This window comes from Mustela erminea, chromosome 7, assembly GCF_009829155.1.
Source record: "Mustela erminea isolate mMusErm1 chromosome 7, mMusErm1.Pri, whole genome shotgun sequence".
NCBI lineage: Eukaryota > Metazoa > Chordata > Mammalia > Carnivora > Mustelidae > Mustela > Mustela erminea.
In genome coordinates this window covers 117,316,022-117,335,123 of record NC_045620.1, presented here as the reverse complement: position 1 = coordinate 117,335,123, position 19,102 = coordinate 117,316,022, and the positions used below count along the sequence as shown (strand labels likewise).

Sequence of the window (19,102 nt, the reverse complement as noted above, 5' to 3'; positions counted from 1 at the left end):
TACAATTCTCTTATGGTACCACTGACGATATTCCCCGGGCGGCACCTTTTATTCCCATGACTTGATTCCTTTCATACCTGGAAGTCTGTCGTCCAATTGCCTTCACCCATTTTGCCATTCTCTACTCCTGTCCCCTCTTGTAATCAATAGTTCTGTGTTTATGGGTATGTTTCTTTTTGTTTGTTTGTTTCTTTATTCATTTGTTTTTGTTTTCTTAGAGTCCACATAAAAGTGAAGTTATATGTTTTTCTTTATTTCACTTAACATAATACACTCCGAGTCCATCCATGTTATTGTTAATGGCAAGATCTCATTTTTATAGCTGAATAATATCTCCTTGTGTATATAAATACACTACATCTTTACTCATTCATCTATTGATGGACACTTTGGTTGCTCCCATATCTTGGCCCTTGTATATAATACTGAAATAGAGGTGAATATTACATTCTAAATTAGTGTTTTCACTTTCTCTGGGTAAATATCCAGTAGTGGAATTACTGGATCATACGGTGTTTCTATTTTTGATTTTTTGAGGAGCCTTCATACTGTTTTCCACATTGGCTGCACCAATTTATGTTCCCACCATCAGAGTGTAAGAGTTCCTTTTTTTCTACATCTTTGCTAGTACTTGTTGCTTCTGTTTTTTATTTTAGCCATTTCCACCTGTGTGAGTTTTGACTTGCATTCCACCTGTGTTGTAGTTTTGACTTGCATTTCCCTGGTGATGAGTGTGTTTGTAAGGGACTTTAAACAGGAAGTCCAGTTATAGTTCCAGTGACTGTTTTTGTGCTGATTCATAGGAATTGATCCCTAGGTGGAAACCATTTTCTCCTTCCCTCTACTTCCTGTCTCCTGATGACTGTTTCCAAAGAAAGCATCTGCTTAATATTGGATTTACCTTATTGGTGCCCAGTCCTGATTCCACCCCTTTGCTGCTCAAATGTGATAGTTATTTACTAGACAACTGGACTTGATTATCTTCCCTGACCTCTGCTTTCAGAGGAAGCTCCACAAAACTTACTAGCAAATAAATTCACTGCTTCATATCTTAAGATTTCTTAATATCTCTTCCCTGCCCCCAGTACTCATTGATGCTTTGGAGAGTAGAGTATGGTTTTGAGAATTTGGTCATCACTAAGGAAGTTCTGGTTGAAATTTGGAGAATATTTAGAAGAATCTTTGATCTCTCTCATCTAAGGCATAAAATACAGAGAAAGAACATTGTTACATGGAATATTCCCTTCCCCAATCAGTACTTGATTCTAGTAGACTCCGTAGGATGCAAGCAAATGAGTTTTCTGCCTGGCAGAGCACGCAGCAGGCCGCAGTTACTCAAGACCAAGAATGTAAGTCTACAGATGTAGATGCCACTGATGGGGTATTCTGATCATTTATAAAGGCATAGAGTACTTGGGTTAGTGTCCATTCTGCGTAATGTTACCATCTGTCTTTGAGCTTTATCCACATACAATTAAAAAAGAAAGTACAAAAAGGAAGACAACGTGTGCCAAAAGGAAAAAAAAAAATTTTCACTTCTTTCGGCCAGAAGTATCAAAATGGTAGACAGTGTTATCAGTAGTTCAGCCTTCTTTGAAAGACAGCCTTCTGAACTACATAAAATCTATTTACTTTTTGCTATTTTCTTTTAAACTTCAGAAGATACTCCATATACTGTATAAGAATAGAGCCTACTGTTCTTTTGCCATCTTGGAAGAACCGGAGACTTCTGTTCTTTGGTTGAGCTACACACAGCTGGATGCTTTATTCTCTTGGTTTGCAGTCCTGTAAGCTAATCCCTACATCCCAGTAGTGGCAGCCTTTGCACAAGTGAGGAACTGGGCATACAGAAGGCCTGTGTTTGAGAATTCATCTTTTGAAATTTTGAGTATACCTCATATTTTTTTGAGGGGAAGGAGGGGCAGAGAGAAAGATTGAGAATCATAAGCAGGCTCCACACCCAGCACAGAGCCTGACACAGGGCTTGATCTCACTACCCTGTGTTTATGACCTGAGCTGAAACCCAGAGTCAGATGGTTCACCAATTAAGCCACCCAGACACCCCAAGTGTTCCCCATATAGATTCGTTTTCTTCACCACCAGCACCAGCACCACCGCCCCGCTTTATACTTTAGCATACAGGACTTGTTAAATTACAAGGACAAAAAAGAACACATTATGATTATTTGTACTAAAAAGCATGGGGCCCTAAAGTATATTCCTTAGTGGAATACTTAATCGGGTAATTAGGGAGGACACAGTAGGAGCAGGTGGTAGAATGAAATGGGCACAGGCATAGCCCTGTGCTCAGAAATGCCGTCCATCCCCCGGGGGGGTCTTGCAGTTTAATAAGCCCCTGCCGTGGTGTGCGTACAGCTGCAGTTGGATCACTCCTGGTTGATCCGGGAAGCCTTGTTTTACTCAGATCCCTAAACCTTAGACTGAAGTCAGGCTCACTGAATGGGAATTTGGATTCCCAAGGGGTTAAAAACGAGGTAATTTCGTTCTTGGATCACCTGAGGAGAGTGGCACGAGCCTAAGGTGGCTTCGCAGCCGCTTCTGACGGGCCCATGTGTCTCCCGACGCAGAGCCCAGGACGGGGAAAGGACAGAGCTCCGCTGCAGCCAGAGACTGTCACCTTCTGCAGTTTGTCTCGCTCTTGCACACAGCAGCTTGCCCTCTCCCCGTTGACAGTACCCTGTCCTCTGCCAGTCTTTGTCTCTCAGAGGAGAAAAGGATGAAATTGCAGAGAAGACTCTGTTCTGGGCAAAGTTACCTACACAAAAAAGATGGAGAAGAGTAACACTGTCCTTGGCTTTGTAGGCATCTTTGTTTTTTTCTCCCAAGTTGAGCTGTATTGTCATTTGCATAATTTTTAAAGAGTTACAGGATTGTCACTTAGATACTCTGTTGTAGTTACGAGAGCTGCCGCAGAGCGGCTGGTAGGGCCTGGCTTGTGAGTAGGACCATCAGGAGTGCATAACAATTTCACAAAGATCTAGTCGTTTATACTTTGAATAAAACCATAACAAAACTCTTAATCAGAACATGTGTAGAGTGTGCTTAAAAGATGAAAGTAGTGCAGTACTCAAAGAAACTTGAATAAAAACTTGAAGATCTTTCATTTGCTTAGTATTGCTTTCATTACTGAGTACAGTAGACTCCCTTCATAAACCTCTGACCAACACATCTCCTCCTGTTTCTGCTAACTTTCCAAGGTAAGCCTTATTCCCAGACTGAAGCTAAGGAACCTGAGGCCCACGGAGGTTAAGGGATTTGGTTAATAAGTCGCTGTGCCTATGTATAAAACCAGGTCAGGCTGACTCTGTAGTTCCGTTTTTAATTTGCAGTCCTTCGAAGGTAGAGTAGGGTAGCGGAAAGGCTTTGAATTAAACACAACTGATTGCTGATTAACTGTGTTCTTCGGCAAGTGACTTAACTTCTCTGTGCCTCAGTCTCCACAGCTCTTTATAAAAGAGGGATAATATCACAAGGGTTGTAAAGATCATAGTAAAGTGACTGTATCCTGATAAGCTCTACCAGGGCAGAGATCTTTTCGTCCACTATTGTAACCCCAAAGCCTACAGCTGTGTCTGGTATAGAGAGTATGTGCTCAAAAGAGAACTCGTTGAATTAAACATGCCTGGCACTTAGTAGGCACTTAGTAAACAGTAACGTCCAAGTGCATTTTCAGTCCTCTTCAATCCTAGTATCAGAGCGTAGAGACTAATAATGTGAGATCTCTGGTCTCATTTAATTTGAAGACCAGCAAATTAGTAGATGTGCATGTGCTGACACCTTGGATCTTTTAATCTGTTACTGATTCATGTCCTGTGGTTTTGGAACATCTAAACAAATTTGTTGAGTTCAGCAGTGACAAATTGTATTTTGTTATTGCCCTTGTTTTTCCCATTGCATTTTGAATGTCTTCTCTCATCATTTTAGCACATGTTTTTCTTTTGAAGAATAATGAACAGAGTATGGATTTTTCAAAGATTAGGCAAAATAAGTTCATGTCATCAATAACACAATCTACAGATGCGCAAGTATAAGTGACAGTCATGCTTAATAGGTCCTGGAATGAATTTGTAACTAGGATTCTTGTCACTTTATTTCATAGCACATTGTTTTGTTTTGTTCCTTGCTGTCTGTTTTTGCTTTGTAATCTCTGCACTAAAATCCCTGTGATTAAGGAGGCATGGCACGTGAGGCCAGTTGCTAGGTTGGCCTGCCTATAAAACTAGCACCTGTGTCCTTTGTCCCACTTACACAGTAATGACGTTATAGTTTGCATTTCTGGTGAAAGTTGACTTGATAATGCTATATGATGATTTTTTAATGAACACAAAATTTTATCAAACACTGTATTATACTATCAAGCATAGTACATTTGCACATGCATACTCTAGTTTGTGTGTCTATAGTATGCAAATCTATGTAGTTTTATCATGTGTTGATTCACATCATTCTTTTAATCTCTTCTATATTTGATTGTTTCCTTTGCTGTCATCTTAAATACACATGCTCTTTTTCCCTTAATCACGTTCGTAGAGTTTAGTATTTTATTGATCTCATCAAATAACTGCTTTTGCACTTACTTATTTTTACCATTTCTTAGTTTTGTTCCATTAATTATTGCCTTTTATCTGTATTTTCTCCCCTCTATTTCCCTTTGGATTCTCCCCACCCCCCGCCATTTTCAAGATTAGTAATTTCTTTTTCTTTTTCGTTTTTCCTCTTTCGTAAGGAAGCATTTATTATTTGAGTATAGCCTTCGCTCTGTCCCACTGATTCCATTTTTCATTCTTTTAAAAGTAGTTCATAATTTTCTTATTGATTTCACCTTTCATCAAGGGTTATCTAAAAGTGTTCTGCTAAAGTGGGAGATACATATATATGGGATTTTGATGTGAGAATGTGGACTTTAATATCTCAACTTTTACAAAATGTGTCTAAATATTGTCACCAATAATCAAGTATTTATCACTGTTCCATGGATACTACCCCATCTGAAGTATTTGAAAGACTTATAGATCTATCTAACCTTTTAAAATCACATTTATGAGTAGTTATTCAATTCTTTTACATAATTGATTATTACTGGTGACCTATTATGAAAGGCACAAAAGCCTACACTATAATTTTTTTAATTCTCTTTGCATTTCTGTTTTTCCTTTTACATTTATGACTTTGGCTCAAGAAGATGTTTGACCAGTTTTCGCTTTAACAAATTTTTGTTTGATCTTATCCGTAGATGCTGAAAAGATATTTGATAAACTGAGCCATTCCTAATAGAAATTAATAAAAGAGACTACTGTCTTACCAAAACTCAACAGGAAAGTTCTCCTACTCAAGACCTAAAGCCATTGTCCTTTTTCGTAAAAGTAAATGCTAGTGAACGCACTAAGAAAAGACTACCTTAAAGAGGAGAAAGTTGAAAATAAAATTTTTTTGCTGCTGATAGAAAATCTAAAAAGTCATAGAGAATGTAGTAAAAAAGAAACAACCAAATTTAGTAAGAAAGTGTGTTTAGATGACTACATACAAAAATATTCAGCAAACAGATTTTTCTCTACTGAAGCAGTGATTGCTTAAAAGCAGAAGGAGGAATAAATGTTCCATTCACAATAATGGCAAAAATTCTTAAATTATTTAGGAATAAATTTTTTTTTATATTTTATTTATGTATTTGAGAGGGAGAGTGAGAGAGAGCGTGAGAGGGGAGAAGGTCAGAGGGAGAAACAGACTCCCTGTGGAGCTGGGAGCCTGATGCGGGACTCGATCCTGGGACTCTGGGATCATGACCGGAACCGAAGGCAGTGACGTTACCAACTGAGCCACCCAGGCGCCCCTAGGAATAAATTTTAAAAAGAAGTCACAGAAGTTGTGTGAAGAAAACTGAAATCTTATTGCAAGACATAAAATAAGGTTTGAGCAAATGGAAAAGCATACTTTTTTCTTAGAGGAAAAGACAACAGAACTTTCAAAGTTATAACGTAATCTTTCCGATCTTTCAAAGTTATAACGTAAATATAATGCAGATGCAATTTCAGAATAAATTGGAGGATGGTTATTTTAGAATTGAATTAATGCTCTTAAGTTTGTCTTGAAAACATCGTTGCCAGCAGGAGTCAAGTATAGTATGAAAAAGGAAACAGACAGGTTTGCTTTACGAGGTAAATGATGTCATTTAGGACATCAGTATGGCCTTGGAGCAGGAATCAACACAGGTTAAGTGGAGCAGAAGGGAGAAGGGAAACGGGATGTTTCTGTATTTGAGAATTTAATGTATGACCGAGTTGGTATTTCAGAACTGTGGAGAAAAAAGGAGTCGTGTAATAAAAGATGCTAGAAAAACACATTTACCAAAAGAAAATTAACTTGTAAAATTAAATGGGAAGATGTTCTCCATCTTGCAGAAAAATAAAAAATACAATCTAGAGGCAGGGGGAGATAAAAAAATAGGCATCCAAAGGCTATAATAGCAAAAGAAATGAACTTGTATAGACACACACACACGCAAGTGTTGGACAAGATGCCATAAATAAAGGCAGTAGGTCATGGATTTGTGAATGTTTACGACAAAAAATATAAAGGATTAAGAATTCATGATAAAAGAGCTTCGCAAACTGACTAAAAAGAGAAGAACCGCAGATGGGGACTGGATAGAAGAAAGGAAGCTGCTTTCACAGAGCAGCAGATCCAACAAAATCTGTTCACTGTGGCCAGGGAAACACTAGTGACCAGCGGATAAAAGCACCGCGGAAGATACAGAACATATGGCAGAGGGTAGAGTTCTTACCAGCCGTAAGATGAAAAAACTGAATTTTCAAAAAGAGAATAGACAGTCTAACCAATATATACTTCCAGTAGGCTTACTTAGCTAATCAAAGTCTTACAGATTAAAACCAAAATGGTATGCTTTGGCAACGATATAAAAAATTACAACACCAAGCATTAGTAAGTCTGAAAAGAAACCGTGTCATACATTTTTTGTGTTTAAATTTCATCCCAGGGGGCAGTTTCCTTTGTGTAGCCAAAAGTCTGTTACAGTGTTCATATCTTCAGATCCAGCAATTCAGTTTATTGGAATTTATCCTAGAAAAGTCACTATCATTAGTTACAAATAGATCAATTTAAATGTTGTTTGTGTGGAAACAACTTAAATAACAAAGGAATTTTTAAGAGTTCTATATAAGCAAACATTATGCATCCATAAAGTGACATTTTAGAAAATCTTTAATGGCATTTATGGAAAGATGCCTGAAAAAACAAGTTATAAAAGAGTACGTATAACATGGTCCAATTTGTTAAAAGTTTATGGATCTCTTTTTCAAGACATGTTATATATATATATGTGTGTGTGTGTATACATACACATATATGTGGCCTCAACAAGTATATACTATTCTGATCTTGCCTTTGATCTATTAATACACCCATACTACAAATTGCAGAAAGTGTGAACATGTTTTCTTTTTATCTAGAAGCTTATTTTGAAGACTCAGAGAATCAGTGCCCCTCAGAAGAGAGATTTTCAGAACTGAAAAGATATCTGCATTCATACAAAACACCAAAAGTTCAACAGATTTAGGATAGGAATGTTAAAATATAGGTCCCTGAAATTACCTGTAAGAACCAGATTCAGGGTGGATAAGCTAGACTGTTCACAAACCAAAAGTTGAGTTTTAAGCGCTGGTTGGTTCCTTCTTAGAAAAAGCAGAAGTACTAATTCTGACTTTTTAAAAAAATAAAAGCAAGATGGGGCAGGAGACCAACAGCCCTAGAGCACAGATCATCACCTTCCAATTCTGAATGTCATCCAAGGATTAATAGCTACACTTAGCTGAAAATGTCTAAGGATAAGTTGGTAGGGGTGGAGAGAAATGCGTATCGAGTCATGAATTAGGGCCTACCCCTAGAGGCAAGGCCGGTTTCCTCAACGCTTTGCTTCCATGCTATGGGAGAGGCATGAGTGCAGTCAGAGAATACACCACAAGGTGTGCCACAGCAGACAGTCTCCCCTAGAGAAAGAGGAAGTCCAGAGACAGAAGGAAGGTCAAGAGTAGCGGCGTAAACCTCAACTCCCTACAGGCACTGTAGGGGATCCCCCGCCTGGAGAAGTAAGAGCAAGAATCAGAGCACACACCATACAACAGGCACTTCTCTGAGCATTTTACAGCCCTTCCCCTAGTTGATCCCCACAAAACCCTGGGAGGGAAGGTAGTGTTACTGTCTGCATATGTAGATGAGGCTTGTGGTGAAAACGTTAAGGTCAGAGAGCTGATGCGGGGCAGAACCAGCAGCGGTCTGTCTCTACTTTCCATTTCTTAAGTACATACTCAACTTACACGCAAAGACAGATGAATAATATTCTCAGTAGGAAGCAGTTTCTTTCCCTATGAAAATGGTTCTGAGTCCTAATACCAGCCGATTTTAAGTGGTTCATGCATGCCCTTTTATTTTGAAGCAGAAAGATGTCTTTCTTTTAGATATATTTAGGGAAAAAAATACCTCTATCTGTCCTTTCTGAACCATTCTTCAAAGTGTACTGACCAGTGCCAATTTGTCGTGCTTAGTATTAGCCAGGTTCTAGTATAGGTCAGTGTTAAAGTGACACAGTGAGTGACTGTTGAGTTACTAAATCCAACTTTTAGCATCTTGGTGTAATTTTTTTTTTTTTTAATCTGAAAAACAGTACACAAATCCAGCAGCCTCAACATTTTAACAAAAATGCATCTTAGATGACAAACTACTTTATTTAAAACCCTCCAGTATATGTAGTTAGACTGATGGATTTAGATCTGGCTAATAGAAAATAGGCCTATGTGTATTTTTAATTTTTTAAGGTATTAAAATTGAAATCCAAAATAAGTTATATTTTTGTGCATTTCATGTATATTTTATTGTAGAATGGAGAAAGAAAATAGAGTTGAAAATGGAAATTTAAGACTACTGTGGATGAAAAAGAAAAAGTTTTTGGTTATTTTGACACTGAACTATATAATTGGATGTGTGCTCTTTAGCAGCTGTGGGCAAACCAGGATTTCTTCACCCAGTTCTTTCCTTTGAAACATACAGATGTGTCAAGAATTGGTTCTCTCCCACTCCCAGTGCGCTTTTCATATTGAAATCAGACTCTTGTAATAGTCATGGGCTCAACCTGATGTGCTTGGAGACCCTCCCTTCTGCATATTACATTTGTAAATTCCAGTCATATCTTTTAAAGCCTCTATTCGTTACTTAAACCTGACATTAAAAATTCCCCTACTCTCAGTCTTAAATTAAAAATTAAGATGTGAAGTGAGTGTTTGTCCTGTTCTTCCAGGGGGAGAAAAGAAATCTCTGTGGGCCCACATGAGTGTGGTTGTTCTAACATAGTGGTAGTTTAACATAATAATAAAGTTTGAAACTTTCCAGAAGACCGAGAATCAGGAGCAGATCATTTTCTAAGCACCATAGAGGCAGATGACAGGTGGCTAGAGAACATCAAGATTTGTAATCTCAACTGTGTAAAAAAGGAGATCTTTTTTAAAAAAAAGAGGCTTTTCATGATGGCAGCCATCTTAATTTGCATATTTAAAAGGATGTTTTCATACCGAAAGATGTCAAGGCTATAACTCCTGTGTCCTTGAAGGAACTTCTCTTTTCTTATTCTGTTCTTACATTATTTTAGCCCTCTTACAAGCTGGTTAATGAAGTAAAGGCACATTTCAACTTCTGAGTATCCATTTCAGTACTGTCACTTGGGAACGAAGCAAGCCTTGCCCACCTTTACCTCTTACCTTCTGAGAGCAAACTGACTTTCTGGTAGGAACGGCTCCTCTAGGCTAGAGGCCACGGGGCCAAGAGGTCTTCAGAGGATGATGTGAAAAATGAGCTCCTTTATTAGCAATAAAGAGTTCTGTGTGGCTTTGGGTTGTCTGGAGACAAGAAACTTAATATAAAATTTACAAATATCACGATACCTCAGGGCATAAAAGCCTTTGTCCCTTTCCTCCTCTCTTGCTCTGGCCTGAATGCATTTCTTAGTCCCTCTAATTCTTAAGGATCCAGCCCAGCGCAGGGCAGCGAGCAACAAGCGGTCTCTCCTTCCCCCTCCCCAGTTCTTCCTTTCTCACTCCATTCCTTTAGTTTCTCACATTATACTGTTGCTCTTATTTGTAATAGAAGTAGTATTTTTAGTTCTGCTGAGTTCTGTCATTCCAAAGTTCTAAATTCCAAAAAAGCAATTTGTTGGAAATCTTTTGGAATATTGCCTTTTTTAAGGTGACACCCCATTACCCAAGACTGTTATAATTCTTTCAGAACCAAGAATCTGTAGCACACAAGTTAGAAAAAAAAAAAAAAAAAAAAATTCCCATGCAGTAGTTAGGTCTTACTAACAGTATATAGAAGTTGTAGTCATGCTAACATTAAGAACTTTCTTTTTGCCCAGCACTATGCAAAGGGCTTTATGTATATTAGTTCACTGCGTTGTTATGACAACCTCATGTAGAAGGCATTATAATTCCCTCCTGTATTTTTATGTGAGAGGATAGCAGACCGTAAAAATTTTGGTCAAGCAAGCGTTTCTGGAACCTGTTTTAAGCGCAGGGCATTGTGCTAGATACTAAAGATCTAAACCAGATCTAAATCTAAGATCTGGTTCTTAGGATGCCCTGGGAGACTGGGTTTCCATGAGCTTCCAGTAACTGAGGACAGGATGGCAGAGGAGAACCCAAACAAGCACACAGAACATATGTCCTGAGCAGGTCAGGGGGCAAGACCACTCTGGGCCTGGATACTTGAAGAAAGCTCTTCTTAGAATGCAGTCTCCTTGACTCTGGAGATAGACTTTGAAGAGAGTGGAGAGAAAAAATTTCAGGGAAACAGGCTGTATATTTGAGACAAAGAGAATATTGTTGGCAGTTTTGTGAAATAGCACTTTGAGTGGTTGTCTTGTGTAGAAGGCATGAGGTCCCTCATTGGCATCATGGGGGCTCAGGCTAATAATACCCTGGATGGTAGCATAGAGAGGGAATGTGAGTACAGTCCCCACACTGTGCTGGCACCGGCGGGCTCACAGGAGCTAAAGTCAGAGGGACAGGTTAGAACCCAAAAATGCTGGTAGTACAATTCAGTAAGCTATGTTAGCAGCCAACATTTATTGAGTACTTACTATATCTCAGACCCTATTTTACGTGTTTTTATGTGTATTTTCTCATTTAATGCCCCAACACCTCTGTGAGGTAGTTTATAGATACAGGAACCAAGCAAGCAACAGAGACCAGTCAGTCAGTAAGAGGCAGGACCTAGGATTTTTTTTTCTTTTAAGATTTTATTTTTTTGACAGACAGAGATCACAAGTAGGCATAGAGAGAGAAGGAAGCGGACTCCCTGCCGAGCATAGAGCCTCGATCCCAGGACACATGACCTAAGCTGAAGGCAGATACTTTAACCCACTGAGCCACCCAGGTGCCCCAGGACCTAGGATTTGAATTTGGACATTCTGCTTCCACAGCCCTCCATGCTCCACACAGCAGTGTTTCTGGAATTTTTCACTTAGGAACATTTCTGTAAGTGGTATGGACATGGTCTCAAACATTGCCATTTATAGCCTCAACAGACATGTGTTTGCACATACACCCTTCCTTATGGGTTGTCCAGAAGAAAGTAGAAAGTGAAAGTTTAGTTAGTTACTAGTATAGCTCTAGCCTTTTTATTTTTTTTTTAAAGATTCTGTTCATTTATTTGACAGAGTGGGATCACAAGTAGGCAGAGAGTCAGGCAGAGAGAGAGAGGAAGAAGCAGGCTTCCTGCCAAGCAGAGAGCCTGATGCAGGACTCGATTCCAGGACCCTGAGATCATGACCTGAGCCGAAGGCAGCGGCTTAACTCACTGAGCCACCCAGGTGCCCCAGCTCTACCCTTTTTGATAGCAGTTGGTGAGCACTGAGCAGCACCTATGGAAGAAGGCTAGCTCACACGAGCAGCTGCTGAGGTGACCAAGGAGGAGGGTGATGAAAGCTGCCTGAGGAAGGGCTTGATCCCAGGCTGTGGACCAGTCTGATGAGACCAGCAGTCCTTTCAGAGGGGTCTGTGCAGAACGTGAAGCGAAAATGTTGCTTGCAGGGGAGTTTTACAAGTAAGTGGAACAAGCACTCAGTTCTAAGAGGTAAAGAGGCATGACAAGTGACAGGAAGTGACATTTCCTCTGCTGTGAGACAAAGTGGACTCCCTGCTGGAATCAAAGAGGTCTAGCCTTGCCTTTCTTCAAGACCTTTAGATCTCCCTTCACCACGGCCGTCCCTCACGGCCCTTTCATCCACTTCCACTCTCACATACAATGCTCAGCTTCCCAATGAGACTGTCCCTTCAATTCTGAATCTTAGCCTTGTTGACACAGGTATTTTCATTTCTAAGACTACAGTCCTTGCCAAGGGCTGATTATATTTGTAAGATAGTTATGAAACCAAATTGAAACTTGGACTGAAGTAAATCACAGAGTAAAGGAGACAGACAGTGGACATTTACAGAAGACTTAAAGAACATTAAAAAAGGAACACAACCCACCTAACCAAAGAGGCAGAGGATCTGTACTCTGAAAACGGTAGAACACTCATGAAAGAAATTGAGAAAGACACAAAGAAATGGAAAAATATTTCATGCTCATGGATTGGAAAAACAAATATTGTGAAAATGTCTATGCTACTCAGAGCAATCTACACATTCGATGTAATCACTATCAAAATACCACCAACCTTTTTCATAGAGCAAGAACAAATAGTCCTAAAATTTGCATGGAACCAGAAAAGCCAAAGGAACATTGAAAAAGAAAACCAAAGCTGGTGGCATCACAATTCTGGACTTCAAGCTCTATGCCAAAGCTGTAATCATCAGGACAGCATGGTACTGGCACAAAAACAGACAGATAGATCAGTGGGACTGAAAAGAGTCTCCAGAAATGGACCCTCAACTCTGTGGTCAACTAATCTTCGACAAAGCAGGAAAGAATGTCCGATGGAAAAAAAGACAGTCTCTTCAACAAATGGTGTTGGGAAAATTGGACAGCCACATGCAGAAGAATGAAACCGGACCCTTTCCTTACACCACACACAAAAATAAACCCAAAGTGGGTGAAAGACCTAAATGTGAGACAGAAATCCATCAGAATCCTAGGGAAAAACACAGGCAACAATCTCTGTGACAACTTCAATCACAGCAACTTCTTAGTAGACACATCTTCAAAGACAAGGAAAACAAAAGCAAAAATGAACTATTGGGACTTCATCAAGATAAAAAGCTTTTGTACAGCAAAGGAAATAGTCGACAAAACTAAGAGACAACCAACAGAATGAGAGAAGATATTTGCAAATGTCTTATCAGATAAAAGGTTAACATCCAAAATCTTTAAAGAACTTACCAAACTCAACACCCAAAACCAAAAAATATCCAGCAAGAAATAGGCAGAAGGCATGAACAGACATTCCTCCAAAGAAGACCTACAAATGACCACCAGACACATTAAAAAAAAAAAAAAAAATGTTCAACATCACTCAGCATCAGGGAAATACAAATCAAAACCACAATGAGATGCCACCTCACGCCAGTCGGAATAGCTAAAATTAACTAAGGAAACAACAGACATTGGCCAGGATGCAGAGAAAGGGGAACCCTCTTGTGCTTTTGGTGGGTATGCAAACTGATACAGTTACTCTGGAAAACAGTTTGGAGGTTCCCCAGAAAGTTAAAAATAGAACTATCCTACACCCCAGCAGATGCACGACTAGGGACTTATCTAAAGGATGCAAAGTGATTCGAAGAAGCACATATATTCCAGTGTTTATAGCAGCAGTGTCCACGGCAGCCAAACTATGGAACGAACCCAGATGCCCATCGACAGATGAATGGATAAAGAAGATGTGGTATATACATGCAATGAAATATTACTCTGTCATCAAAAAGAACGAAATCTTGCCATTTGCAACAACGTGGCTGGAACTAGAGGGTGTTATGCTAAGTGAAATAAGTCAGAGAAAGACCAATATCATATGATTCTGCTAATATATGGAATGAAGAATGGGAAAGAAAAAATAGAAACAGAGAGGGAGGCGAACCATAAGAGACTCTTGACTCTAGGGAACATACTGAGGGTTGCTGGCAGGGAGGTGGGTGATGGGCATTAAGGAGGGCACTTGGTGGAAAGAGCACCGGGTGTTGCATGCATTTGACAAATCTAAACTCTACCTCTGAAACCATGTTGATGAAAGTGAATTTAAATGAAAAAAATTATTTCTATCTCAAACCTGTTTACTGTTTACAGGTTACTGTCTCCATGAGTGAAGATAATTTCTTTCTGAAGGTCTTTGTGGTGATTAGCAGCAAATAAAAAAAACTAAAAATGACTGGTAAATCTGACCCAAAAATCTAGGACCACCGGTCTGTATAGCCCTTGCTTGTTCACCGTGGCTCACTCTGTTGTGATTTTTTCCCTGGTTTTGGTTCTGCCTTGTCGTTTGAATCCGCCTTACTGCCCCACATTGATTGTTATTCAGTCTGTATTATTTATCTTTTCCAAAACCTAGGTAAGAACCTCGACGCGGTCCACGACATCACAGTGGCGTACCCTCACAACATTCCTCAGACCGAGAAGCATCTCGTCCTCGGGGACTTCCCCAAGGAGATTCACTTCCATGTGCACCGCTACCCAGTAGACGCCCTCCCCGTGTCCAGGGAGGACCTGCAGCTCTGGTGCCACCGGCGCTGGGAGGAAAAGGAAGAGAGGCTTCGTGCCTTCTATCAAGGGCAGAAGAATTTTCAGTTTACGGGACAGACTGTAATTCCACCTTGCAAGTCTGAGCTCAGGGTCCTTGTGCTCAAATTGCTCTCCATACTTTATTGGACCCTGTTCAGCCCTGCAATGTGCCTCCTCATATATCTGTACAGTCCTGTTCGGTGGTATTTTATCATCACCATGGTTCTCTTTGTGCTGCTAGAGAGACTCTTTGGCGGACTGGAGATGGTTGAACTTGCATGTTACCGGTTTTTTCACAAACAGCCACATTTAAATGTAAAGAAACAGGAGTGAGATCATAAGGTTCACAGTGTTAATGACCAAGGGGATATTCTGGAAATGTGTCGAGCCTTTCTACGCGGAGATGCGTTTTTGCATGACTATGTCAAATATTTCTACTACCATCCTTATTTGTTAAAGATACTTTGCACTTAGTTTTGTGGGAAAATGTTGCTACACACTTTTTTTTTTTTTTTTTAACTCTCTGAATGTAATTTCAATACGCCTAGCAGGGAGCGATTGCTATAAAATAACTCGGGCCATTGTGTCCTTAGAGCAGCCACCAGGCTCTTAAGAGACAAGGGACACACAAGATTTTCCTACAGGCCCAATCCTATTTCCTAACAAATTCCAGAGACAAGAGGCAGATGCGGGGCTCAGAACAAGGGCTGGCACTTGACACTGGAGGTGAGAGCCCTTCCTCTGGGTTCCCTCCCCCAGCACTGTCCCCCCGGCTCATTTCTGTGCCAGTCAAACCACTGCATCCTTTCCCAAGGCCAGAAAACAAACCCCACGTCCTTCAACCAACCAACCATTTTGCTTCATTATTCACAAAACCTTGACATTTAGCCTCGCACTTACCTAGACATCAGAAGACCGCCTGTGCCCTTTCTTCCCATGGATAGTAAGACCTGGACATTTCTCAGGGAGCAACCACAGGCTCTCCGCTTGGAAGCCTTAGTTCGGATTTGTACAGATAGGAACGAAGACCGTTCGGTTGTTCCCTTCTTACTCCGGCGTGCTCCGAGCTGGTTTCCTTGACGCTCATCGGCAGGGGTAGCTTTTTCTGCGTGACATCGAGTCACTTACCTTTCTAAAGGAATGCATGGAAGGGTCTGTCACTGGGGTCAGAAACTCTTGAAGTTGTGTCTGTTGAAATAGTTCTTTAAACCAGCCCCAGAAAGGAAGGATACTGTATTTTCTGTACGTGCGCGGGTATCTGGCATCTGCATTAAAGCACCAGCGCGTGCAGCCCGGGCGGTCATGGCTCAGCCTCAGTTCCTCCCTCACAGCCCTGATGGATTTTTGATAACAGGAAAATGAAGCCCTTTTTAATGATAATGAGGGCTCTCGCTCTCATTTTTTAGTCCCAGGCTGCCTGTTTGAGTACTACAATTTAAATCCACTTTTGACCAGTCGTTTGCCTAAATACTGCTGGCGCTTGGAGTCCATGGGAATTCCAGCAAACCAACAGCACCAGTCTCCTGAGGCAGAAGGGATGCGTGGTCCCTGTCTCCACCCTGCTGGAGCTGGCCCGACTGTTTTTGTCATAGGATAGGGATGCTGGTCAGAGCAGCAGAAAACGTGAGGCGGTGAGAAATCTCAAGCTGCTCACAGACCTGCCGCTTTCCTCCTGCCTCCCACCGGCCTCAAACGCTACTGCTTTATGTACCCTTTTGGCATGAATGCCTTCTCCTTAACCACAGCCCATGTTTGCTCAGCAGTGACTTGTACCCAACAATGGAAACACGCGTTGCCATGAAAGGTAAGCACATGGTGAGCCGAACTTACCGAGAAAAAGGGCCGGGTTGCTTGCAGAACACCGTTGACATCACTTTTACTGGAGGGGGACCGAGGAGTGCATGCACGCACCGGCCTATATTTAACCACACCCCCCAGGCCCTTTTCCTTCCTGCCTGGAGCGGCTAATTACTTACTGTGCACATCTGCTCCAGACCCAGCTGTTTAATCCCGTGGTTTTTAAGGTGTTTTTCTTTGTTAACCTTTTTTTTTGGTCCTAATAAAAGAGGTTTCTAATTTAGTTTTCTCTTAGACCTCCTCTTGATTATATTTGGAAACACAGTTTTACAGTTAGCCCTGCATTTGTCCTGGGCAAGAGAAGAGCTTGTCTTCTGCCCCACGCGTGTTTGTACTGTAGCCCACCCAGCCGCGCGCCCTCCAGCTCCCCGGCTCCTTGTTGGTGGTGTAACCTTTAGAGGATGGCGTGAAACCTGGACAAGAGGAAAGCTCTTTCCTTTCCTCTTTAAGAAAATGTTTTCTTTGGATCATAAAAGACATGTTTAATTAAGATAATGCAAACTTTGTTTTACTACCCAAAATTCATACGCATCTAAACTGGAGAGTACAGACATCGTGCCTGCTCTCTGAATCAGAAACGATAACTTCAAAAAGAAAGAAGTTGCTTTTTTTTTGTTTTGTTTTCTGGTTTTGTTTTTTGGGGTCTTGTGTTTTCGCAGTAAGGCTTCTTATAAAGTTGTAATTCTTTATTCCTACATGTTTGGCTTTTTTAAGAGAAAGAATCTAAAGAAATAGTGAATGATTTGGAACTTAGAGCTTTGTAAATTGGTTAAAAAATGTCAAGTAAAAATTAACTTCAGTGTTGTGATCGGCCTCAGGAAGGAGCCCTCCACCCCTTCCCAGCTCATCACTCTGGACTCAGTGTAGCCGCCCTCTTCCCACTGAAAGCTCTCTCCGTCCTTTGAAGATCAGCTTAGTAGTGGGCTATGAAACGTTTACAGTACTGTCTGCCCAACTGTTCGCTCTCTACCATTCTGAAACGTTTTAAACAAAGCAAATGTGCTTTGTATGGAACATGAACCATTATACTTAAAATAGTAAACTACAAGGAAGGGTGCTGAAGAGGTCCCAGGTTTTACCACCAGAAAGCTCTGATAAGAGGCCAAAGTCACTATACAAACCAGTAGGCGAATGTGGTAAAAGACCAGAAGAAAATGTTAAAACAGCCCATAATTTCAAACTCCTGGTAAAACCCTTCCTTGTTTGTAACACTAACACACAGATTAGGGAGAAATACCAGCTTCCGCTTGTGTCACTTTGACATTAGTTACTTCTCAGCACCACACTGGGAGCTGGACTTTGGTGGCCAGAAATCTGCGAATTCTGCAGAAGGGGTGACATGCCCATTGCACCCGGCCTGCAGGCTCTCAGCCTGACTGCGATGCCCCTGTGCACTTTTGTAATAGAGACTCTAATGGAGGGAGCCTGTTGGTACTAAATTGTTTACATTTCTTTATATAAATAACGTGCTTTCAGTGCCTTAGTTTTGGGTCCCGTTCTTTTTCTTGTTCTGAGAATTCTACAATGTGTTTCTTAGGTAATAGTCTCTTTTTACTACTCACTGGGAGGAAAATAGTTTGTAAACACTGGTCACTGTGGTAAACACTATTTTGTTGGGGACATCTGGAGAGGAGAGCTTGATGCTGAGGTAGCCTTTGCCTTAGAGCTATTATTTATGCTGTAGCAAACAAACACGGTGTTGTCACGCAATGAGCTTCAGATTGGAGATGGCCCAGAAGTTGTCTCGTACCAACCTTAAGCTTTTATTTCAGAAGAGAATCTTGGTTTTGGTAATTTATTTTTTAAAAGATTATGTACAAAACAAGTTTTAAAAATAACTCACAGAATGGCCTTAGTTTTCAATGTCCACTAGTATGTTTACGAGTTGTGTTACCTGTAATTTACATCCAGAATAAAGTGGAATGAATCAGATCAAGTTTGCCCATGTATCCTGTTTCTGGTTCTGCCGGAATGACTGAGTACTACTGTGTTTCCCTACCTTGTTCCAGCCCCTCGGTATGTAGCATCAAGGAAGAGCTCATCAGTTAGGAATCTTTCACAGATGTTTAAAAAAAAAAAAAAAAAAAAAGACAAATGCCCCCACAAAAAGGGAATACACTGCTTCCTGAACTGGAAAAGTCGGGTCCACAGTTGAATTCAGGCCTCAATGAATTCATCAGAACTTGGTTTTCTTCCATTTCTGTCAATTAAACCCTGAGGGCAATTTGGTCTCACATGTGTGGAGTTGTAATGCCCAATACCAGCACCACCAGCTGCAAGAGGTAAATGGGACTGTGCATCCCCCATCACTGTCAGGGAGTATGTAACCGTGAAAGCAAATCATGTAACAAAGCTTGACAAATGCATGAAAATGTGCTTAGCAAACCCACATGCATGCACTTGAAAATCATGGAACTGAAGGGTAGCAGAATATGCCTCCCCAAAATATGACTAGTTAAGCACGTGCCACCCAAAATAGGCCACTTTGGTATATTGACGGCTTTGAACT

The 19,102-nt window shown here is 40.6% G+C and overlaps 1 protein-coding gene across 4 annotated transcripts in view; it reads left to right on the top strand.

The window, feature by feature from the left end:
* The window catches only part of LCLAT1 (lysocardiolipin acyltransferase 1), a 180,522-nt gene extending 161,997 nt beyond the window's left edge, over positions 1-18,525 (top strand). For all 4 annotated transcript variants that reach the window (XM_032353057.1, XM_032353056.1, XM_032353058.1 and 1 more), the window contains one exon: positions 14,567-18,525. In XM_032353057.1, the coding sequence (XP_032208948.1) occupies positions 14,567-15,069 (503 nt within the window). In that variant the 3' untranslated portion in view covers positions 15,070-18,525. The remainder of the gene's footprint in view (positions 1-14,566) is intronic.
* The last annotated feature ends 577 nt before the right edge of the window (positions 18,526-19,102 follow it).